Source organism: Bison bison, unplaced genomic scaffold (genome assembly GCF_000754665.1).
Source record: "Bison bison bison isolate TAMUID 2011002044 unplaced genomic scaffold, Bison_UMD1.0 scf7180017864461, whole genome shotgun sequence".
Classification (NCBI taxonomy): Eukaryota; Metazoa; Chordata; class Mammalia; order Artiodactyla; family Bovidae; genus Bison; species Bison bison.
The window spans coordinates 8,548,569-8,557,343 of record NW_011495023.1 but is presented as its reverse complement, the minus strand read 5'-3'; the positions used below and the strand labels follow the sequence as shown (position 1 = coordinate 8,557,343).

The following is an 8,775-nucleotide window of genomic DNA, read 5'->3' as shown; positions in this document are numbered from 1 at the left end:
AAAAAAAAAAAAAAAAAAGGAAAGAAAGCAAGCATGATTATACATCTCTAATTTTCAAGCCTAGCGCTTCAAGTTTCTTCATATATATAGTTAAATATACTCATGGAAAGAAAAAAATATGTTAATAATATCAGGCATCATATTATAAAATCAAACATTTCAGTACAAATGATTACTTCTTGTATTCTCACCTTCTATAAGAACAAAACTGTGAAATTAAACGTTGTGATACTTTTGCCTTTTGGTAACTCTTGGAATGGCTGAGAAATTCTTTCAATGAATGGGTCCTTATATACAAGTAAGACATAAAAAAATTCACCTCACAGGAGCTAGTGTGATAAGGTTCCTATTTGTAGATTCAGTACCCCCCCCAAATGGCTTACTACATGAATCATGCTAGATTTTAGAGTATATACATTATTGCTGTTGTTTTCCAAACTCTTGAGTGTCCCCATTTTACATGAGATAAAAGCCATTTAGAGAGAATGATTGCTGGTTAGGTACATAACATGTAACCTTAGGGTTACACAACTAGAAAACGAAAGCCCTAGGATTTTAACTCAAACTTTTTGACCCAAAACCTTTGCAATATAAAAAGGGAGATAAAACACAAGGAACAACTTTACAGAGATTAAAACCAGTTGCTGGATTTTAGAATATCATGAAGGTAAGGACAGCAGCTTTGACAGTGCTGAAATCTGAAAGAGTGAAGCAGAAGACAAACTTAGAAGCTTCTTAAAACACCAGGAAATATTTAAAAGATAATACAGTGAGAATATAAAAAAAACAAAAAAAGCCTGGAGACCCAACCTATACTTAACAGGAAGTCCTAAAAGAGAAGCCTAGAAGAACTAGAGCAGCAGAGATAATATAAGAATTAACACAGAAGAGATTTCCCAATATCAGAAGAAAGCTCAGTATGAAATCTAAGAGTAAGGATCATATTTTTTGCAAACTCAATGAAGAAGAACCATATTATGATGGTAAAAGTAAAGAAAGAAGTCAATAAGCATTCAGATGGGAGATTTTGTTCCATAAAAGACAAAAAGTGGGCAATCCTGGAAACTGTCAAAAATGTTCAGTTCTAAAAGATATACGAAGCAATGGAAGCAATAATGGAACTCTGAAAAATACATAATCCCCAAGTTCTTCCCTAACAAAGGTGTTGTCATGTAAAAGCCATAGTTGGTGGGTGGGTCAGATAAAACATAGGTACAAAGTTACCCTTTTCTGAATAAACTTTAAGATACAGATATTTAATAATGATAAAAGATGAGTCAAAGTTAGAACTCAAAGGCAAAAAAATCACATTTTGAAAGGTCTTATGATGAGCTACTAAACCAAATAAACATTTGGAAGAAGTCCAAATCATAAATCTAAATGCAGTGAGAGCCAAACTATATTAAAGAACTGCTTTCCCTTTGAAACTAATGATGGCTTTTATTGAAAATTGACTGAAATGAATTATAGATTAAATGTAGTAAAATGGGATGGGGGAAATGAGGAAAAATAAAAGTGCCAAATTTCTCATTTACATTCAGAAAAGTGGAGTGAAAAATAAAAGAACCAAATTTCTCATTTATATTCAATAAAGGAGAGTGAAAATAAACGTGATATTGTGTGATATTTTAAGAGTTCAATAGAATTAAAATGTCTGGTAAGAGTCAAGCTCAACATTGTAGACCTCAGGAAAACGGAAACGGAGGGAAATATTATCTATCATAAACCGATGAAAATACATAACATCATCTTATGTTCAGTGTAAAAGTTGGCCAGTATTAGAACAAAGTTTCAGAAGAAAATTTTGTAAATTTTTGTAAATTTTTCTTGGAAAAATTTATAGAAGTTTTCAGAAAACTGTGGAACTTCTATAAAACCCCTATAGCCAGCTGCACTGAAGATACTGGTTCTTAACATCGAACCATTCTATTCTTTTTCATGTATTATGCTACACCTCCCTTCCATTGATGTCAGAGAAAATGAAATACACAAAAGAGCTAAGCATAAAAGGAAAACCACAGACTTGTTATTAATTCAGATTATAAAAGATAATATATGAGAGTATCCATATAATTGAGACAATACGAATTATAAAATCAATTTGTAAAAAGTGACATATAAGGGAGACAAAAGTTTGAAAATTACAAAACACTGCTGAAAGAAATGAAGGAATACATGAATAAATATAAAGACATCCTGTGCTCACAGATTGAAAGACTTAATACAGTTAAGATGACAATCTAGCCAAAGGAATTTACAGATTCAATGCACTCCCTACTAAAAAATTCCAGTAACGTTTTGACAGAAAAACATATCCTAAAATTCAGATGGAATCTCATGAGACTCAAAAATGACCTTGAAAAGAACAAATTTGGAGGCTTTACACATCCTAATTTCAAAACTTACTACAAAGTTACAGTAATCAAAATAGTATAGTCCTTACATAAAGGCATAGATCAAATGGAACAGACTTGAGAGTCCAGAAATAAACTCACATGTGTGTGGTCAAGTGATCTTTCATCAAAGTGCCAGGACCACAAATGGGGAAAAGATATTCTCTTCAACAAACAGTGCGGAGAAAATTAGGTATTCAAATGCAAAAGAAGGAAGTTGGGCCCTTAACTTACAACAAATACAAAAATTAACTAAATCTGGATTGAAATCTAAATGTAAGGCCTAAAATGATAAAATCCCTACAAGAAAACACAGCAGGAAAGCTTCATGACACTGGCTTTGGGAATGATTTCTCAGATATGACACCAAAAGTACAGGCAATCAAAGAAAACATAGGTAATTAGAGTCCATTAGAACTTAAAACTTTTAGGCATCAAAGGAGAGGTAAAAGATAACCCATGGGATGGAAGAAAATGTTTGCAAGGCATCTATGTGATAAGTGTAATATTCAGAATACATGAAGAACTCCTACAACTCAGCAATGAACAACCAACCAATTCAAAAGTGAGCAGAAGACTCAAATAGACATTTCTGCAAAGAAGATATACCAAAAAGCACATGAAAAAATGCTAGACTGCCACTAACCTGTAGGAAAATGCAAATCAAAACTACAATGAGAATTCACTTCAGATTGATTAGGATGGTTATTATAAAACAAGCAAACAATAGAAAAAAAAAATAGTAAGTGCTGGTGAGGATGCAAAGGAATTGGAACCCTCATGAATTGTTGGTGAAAATATCAAGTTGTCTGGCCTCTGTGGAAAATAGTTGCAACCCCATGGACTGTAACACACCAGGCTCCTCTGTCCTCCACTATCTACTGGAGTTTGCTCAAATTCATGTCCATTGAGTCAATGATGCTATCTAACCATCTCATGCTCTGCTGCCCCCTTCTTTTGCCCTCAATCTTTCCCAGCATCAGGGTCTTTTCCAATATTATTCATCAATGAAAAAAAAAAGCACTAGGTGGCTCAGACAATAAAGAATCTGCCTGCAATGCAGGAGACATGGGTTCAATCCCTGGGTCAGGGAAGATTCCCTGGAGAAAGAAATGGCAACTCACTCCAATATTCTTGACTGGAAAATGCCATGGACAGAGGAGCCTGATGGGCTACAGTCCATGGGGTGGCAAGAGTTGGACGTGACTTAGCAACTAAACCACCAAAAGAAATGAAGTTCTGATACACACTACAACATAGATAAATATGCTAGGTGAAATGAGCCAAACACGAAAAGACAAATAGTATAAAAGTCCACTTATCCGAGGTACTCTGAAAAGACACATTTATAGAGACGGAAAGTAGAATAAAGGTTACCAGGGATTAGGAGAACAGGGAGTTGTTTAATGGTTACAGAGTTTGGTTTGGGATGATGCAGAGGTTCTGGAAATGAACAGTGGTGATGACTGCACAGTGATGTGAATGTATTTAATGCCACTTAATTGTACAGTTAAAGATGGTAAATTTTATGTTATGTGTATTTTACAATAAAAAAATAATACATTGCTCCTTTTCTTACCAAAATAGGCATTAGAACATCATAATTAGCCTAGTAGAATTTCAGCCACATTCTACATTAAAACATCTAATTTTCCAAACCAAAAATGAGCACTTATAAAATCACTTGTCAATTAATTTCTAATTTAAAAAAAGACATTATTACAGGACTGGAAGGGAAAATATAAACTGTACTATGTTCCCTTTAAAAAATGACTATCACTATTTTTTCCAAACCACTGAGCTCAAACAAAACATGTTAAAATAGTACTAAGAATAAATCAAGCAAAAGATTATTTTCAGAAGTGGAATAAGCTGTTGTACCTTCCGGTATACCTTTTTTCTTAGAAATTTTCACTCAAAAATAAATTGTACTAACACTTCACATTATTAAGCTGTAAGAAGCTATGCTCTCTCTTCAGAATAGCTAATAGGAAAAGATGGGACTTGTCATAATATTTGGTTAAAAAAACCCGATAATTTCTAAATATTTAATATTCAGGATATTTAAAATACTATTTTAAAAATTGCCACTGCTTTAGAAGAACTTGCTGAGCTCAAAATCACTCACAGTTTATTGACAGATTTATTCTTTAACCCAGGACAAATACATATAATTATTTCCTTAAATGTTTGTCCACAGAAATTTAATTTACTCTGTGGTGTTGTATTATCAGCCTCGACCAAAAACATAGCAGAATCTAGTTTGTGTTTAAAATGATACAATGTTAAATAACCTTTGACCAATGATTGCTGGTACCTACCAACTAGAGTTGATACGTTAGGCAGGAGCAAACCTCATTGAACTTAAGATACTCATAACGAGACTAAATAATCTGGTTTTAGAGCCTGCACACTTATCCGTGAAAAGCAATACATATCATAAAGCTTTCTACACATGAAAAAAATTAATGCTATGTTGGGAACTGGCTAAAGAAATTCTTCAAGAAGCCAAAGAGATGATATAAAAGAATCTTTTGAGGTTTTTGAGCTTCAGGCTAAACAGGGAGAAACATTCTGCAGAAGAAATTGTCATAATAAAGTTTCATATTTTTCAATTCCTGTTTCTCCTGAGAAGCTAAGGAATATAACTTTCATACTCTAGTCGTATTATAGAAAGACTTTGGCTTAATAGAGAAGCGATTAGGATTTGGAACAATTCTATTTGCCTAAGAAGAGGTCAGTTCATAATAAAAAGGAAGATCATAACCAGGGTACCTGGGTTTACCTTGGCTTTGCGAAAGCGGTAGACCACCAGCATGCTCACGAAGTCCAGCAGCATACACAGGGCTTGAAAGGAGATGATAGCCAGTCGCAAGTACTTGTCTTCCTGGACAAAGCAGGGGCTGTCGTCAGCACAGTAGGGGCAGCCCTCGCTGCACGGCAGGCAGACGTGGACTTCTTCTGACACATCCTTGGCACTTTCTACAAAATGGTGATCCGGACCCCTTCCTGAAAATTCCAAATAAAACCAGTGTCACTGCACCTTGGAAGCAGGTGAGACAGAATCAAAACACATCCTCCCTTCTTCATTCCTTTTCCCTCTAACTAAAAACCTTTTTTCAACCTTCTTGCTCAGAGAGTTACTTTGCCTTTAGACTCAAACAAAATTCTTTTCATCCTTTTGATTTAAAAAAAAATGTCATTTGGAGCAGTTGAGGAAAATTAGCAAAAATGGAACTAAATCTCCTCAGAGGCAGGGAACAGTTTTCTGTCTTTATTTCACTATCTTCCACTCCCTAATGGAAACTCCCTATGGTCACAAATCATATTCTATAAGTATTTGCTAAAGAATTAACCAGAAAAATAAAAAAGGATGAGAAAGTTGTATCATTCCTGTACCAAGTAAATATACACAACACTTTTGGAACCTCTTGACCTAGATGGCACAGAATCTGAAATGAGGCTTTGACTGCTCTTTAATCCAGCAGGGATTTCATCCACCAAGTTCATTAGGTCTAAATTGGATAAAATGGCACTTAATCGACAGTTGTTCAGTGTGCAATTGCCTAATGATGCTGCATCCTCTGCCCAGAGGACAGTCCATACTTACAGGCTATCGTGTAATTTCCCACTCTGCACACCCAAAGGACATTTCCACACTATTAACTAACTGCTGTTACTGATCTACCTTTAGTTTTGGATTCTTATGTCTTGGTTATCAAACTTAACTTAGCCCTGAAGCCCAAGAAGTAAGAATTCTCTCTAAATGTTGAGTTGGCAATGCTCCGTCACTTCAGTCATGGCCAACTCTTTGTGACCCCATAGACTATAGTCTTCCAGGTTCCTCTGTCCATGGGATTCTCCAGGCAAGAATACTGAAGTGGATTGCCATGCCCTCCTCCAGGGGGCCTTCCCAACTCAGGGAATGAAACCATGTCTCAGGTCTCCTGTGCTGCAGGTGGATTCTTTACCCACTGAGCCACCATTTAGTGCTGACAAATATGCAGTTAATAATATACACTTAAAAATCCTCAAACCTATTTCCAATCCTGACGTCAACATGAAAGACGTGAATATGTATTCAGTTTAGTATATAACACAAACACAACTTTGACTGACTGAGGAATTTGCAAAATTTGTTCTGGTTAACAGAATTTTAAAAACACAAAGTTTAACAGAAAATCTTTATTACTTTCAACTCCTGTTCAGTTCAGATCAATCATTCAGTTGTGTCTCTTTGCGACCCCATGGACTGAAGCACACCAGGCTTCCCTGTCCCTCACCAACTCCTGGAGCATGCTCAAACTCATGTCCATCAAGTCAGTGATGCCATCCAACCATCTCATCCTCTGTTGTCCCCTTCTCCTGCCTTCAATCTTTCCCAGCATCAGGGTCTTTTCAAATGAATCAGTTCTTCACATCAGGTGGCCAAAGTATTAGAGCTTTAGTATCAGTCCTTCCAATAAATAGTCAGGACTGATTTCCTTTAGGATGGACTGGTTTGTTCTCCTTGTAGTCCAAGGGACTCTCAAGAGTCTTCTCCAACACCACAGTTCAAAAGGATCAATTTTTCAGTGCTTAGCTTTCTTTATGGTCCAACTCTCACATCCATACATGACCACTGGACTCCTGCTGAAGGTTCACAATCTTTATAAAATATATTTTTGTCTTCATTTCTTCACAATAGCAGACGTAATTGAATATTTTTTTGTTGGTGCAGGATATACTACTGCTTAAAACTCTTCACTCTGTTACACAGTGAAAAGTGTACGAATGTCAGCATCCAGCAGATAAGGCTCCCATTTCTAGACAGCTCTGAGACATTAGGCAACTCACCTGACCACTTTGGGTCTTAGCTTATTTCTGTATGAAATATGAATTGCTGTGGTATTAAATGCAATAATGTATGTAAATCACAATGCCTGGCTTTCTCTTCTTCTCCAAATCTGGGAGATGCAAAGAGAAATTAGGAATCCATTGATGTTTTAAAGAAAGGCATTACTGCTCAAAAACAAGCAGGTTACAAGAAAGAACTGAGATACGGAGGCAGTCAGTAGGAATAAGCTCCATTGCAGACAGGTTAAATTTTATGTCCAACTCCTTGTTCAGGAGAAATATACAACAAGAAGTGAGAAATAATGCAAGACTAGAGTCTGGGAGAAGAATCAATGTCAGTGAAAGAACCCACAGAGAGCTCTGGGGGTAGACAAACTATTTATTAAGGATTTCAAAGAGGGAGAATCTAAACAGGCAGAAGTTTTCACAATGTCATAGGAGAAAATGGATTTACTGGAACATGCTGGAATGTGATCAGAGAGGACACCTGAGGGAAGACTATGAAGTTTAATGATTACTGGATCCTTCATTGACCTTTAAGACAGTAGTTTCCAGACAGTGGCAGAGACTGAAATTAGGTTGTCAGAGCCGAAAGAATAAATATATGATAAAAATAGAATATAGTTTCAACAAATGTTCCATTGAATAAAAAAAAAAATTGGTCTTGCAGAGCAAACAGACACAAGCAATCAACAAAACAAGTAAGTAATTTAGTCTGTTAAAACTGAGCGGTGCTGATAGAGCCAATATTTTATAATAACTATAAACAGAACATAATCTTAAAAAATTGCAAATCACTATTTTATACACCTGTAATATGTAATATTGGACAGCATCTATACTTCCATTTAAATAAATAAATAAAGTTTGAATAATATTAAAACACATACACCCACATCAAGTGAGAAGTGCAGAAAGGAAAAATGAGTGGAACAAGGTCAGGGCAATCAGACATGCCAGAGTGAGAATTACAATTTTAAATTAAGTGGTTAGGATAGACCTCATTCTATAGGTGATATCTGAGCAAAGACTTGAAAGAGGTAAGGGAGTTAGCTACTCTGACCTGTAGCCAGTACAAAGATCCTGAGGGGGGTGCATACCTGGCACATAGAAGGAAGTACAAAGAATCTGGTGTCACTGGAGCAGATTGAGTGTAGGGCAGTGTGGTGGAAGGCAAAGTCAGAGAAGTAACAGGTCCAGATCATACATGGCACCCTGGGCCACTGTAAAGGCCTGGATTCTTCCCTCAGTAAAACAGAGAGCCATGGCAGGGTTCTGAGAGGGTAAGTGACATGATACGCCTTACGTTGTTATTTGATTATGAAGAATATACTGCAGCAGGTAAGGGTAGAAGTGGGGAGATTTATAAGAAGCTGTTGAGAATAATCCCGGAGAAGGAAATGGCAACCCACTCCAGTACTCTTGCCTGGAAAATCCCATGGGCGGAGGAGCCTGGTAGGCTGCAGTCCATGGGGTCGCTAAGAGTCAGACACGACTGAGCAACTTCACTTTCACTTTTCACTTTCATGCATCAGAGAAGGAAATG

The 8,775-nt window shown here is 36.3% G+C and overlaps 1 protein-coding gene across 1 annotated transcript in view; it reads right to left on the bottom strand.

Annotated features, from left to right (window-relative positions):
• GPR158 (G protein-coupled receptor 158) overlaps window positions 1–8,775 on the bottom strand; it is a 296,434-nt gene that overhangs the window by 125,342 nt on the left and 162,317 nt on the right. Inside the window, exon 4 of the mRNA XM_010859923.1 lies at window positions 5,179–5,402. Coding sequence (XP_010858225.1) covers window positions 5,179–5,402 — 224 coding nt within the window. The remainder of the gene's footprint in view (window positions 1–5,178; window positions 5,403–8,775) is intronic.